Consider the following 507-nt stretch of genomic DNA (forward strand, 5'->3'; position numbering starts at 1 on the left):
GCTCTTCCCCCCGCCCCCCCGCAGAACATGGGACCCCGACCTCGGTGGCCTTCTGCAGCACAGAGCCGGCCCACGTGGTGGCCGCCTTCCGCACGGGCGACACGGTGCTGTACGACGCCGAGGCCTCCCGGCCTGTCCTCACGCTGGAGTCCCGCACGGGCAGCGGTGAGCACGGCTGAGGGCAGGGGGGCAGGACCTGACTTCCCTCCCGAGCCTGGTGGGGGTGGGGTGGGGATTGGTGCGGGGGGAGCGGAGCCAGGACTCCTGGTTTCTGACCCTGGCTTGGGGGAAGGGAGCGCACCCAGGGGAGCTGCCGGGGGCCAGGACTCCGGGGTTCCCACCGCAGCTACAGGGCAGTGTGGCCTCATAGTTTGACTTGGGGTGGGAAGGGGGTGGCACTGGGAGCCAGGACTCCTGGATTCTCACTGCAGCTGTGGACAGTGTGGCCTAGCAGATTGAGGTGGGCTGCGGGGTGGCCCTAGGGGACCAGGACCCCAGGGTCTCACT

At 69.8% G+C, this 507-nt stretch overlaps 1 protein-coding gene across 1 annotated transcript in view; it reads left to right on the forward strand.

Annotated features, from left to right (window-relative positions):
- Positions 1–507, forward strand: part of STRN4 (striatin 4) — a 12959-nt gene that overhangs the window by 10492 nt on the left and 1960 nt on the right. The window contains exon 15 of the mRNA XM_025214305.1: positions 25–165. Within this exon, the coding sequence (XP_025070090.1) occupies positions 25–165 (141 nt within the window). The remainder of the gene's footprint in view (positions 1–24; positions 166–507) is intronic.

This window comes from Alligator sinensis, unplaced genomic scaffold, assembly GCF_000455745.1.
Source record: "Alligator sinensis unplaced genomic scaffold, ASM45574v1 scaffold107_3, whole genome shotgun sequence".
Lineage (NCBI taxonomy): Eukaryota > Metazoa > Chordata > Crocodylia > Alligatoridae > Alligator > Alligator sinensis.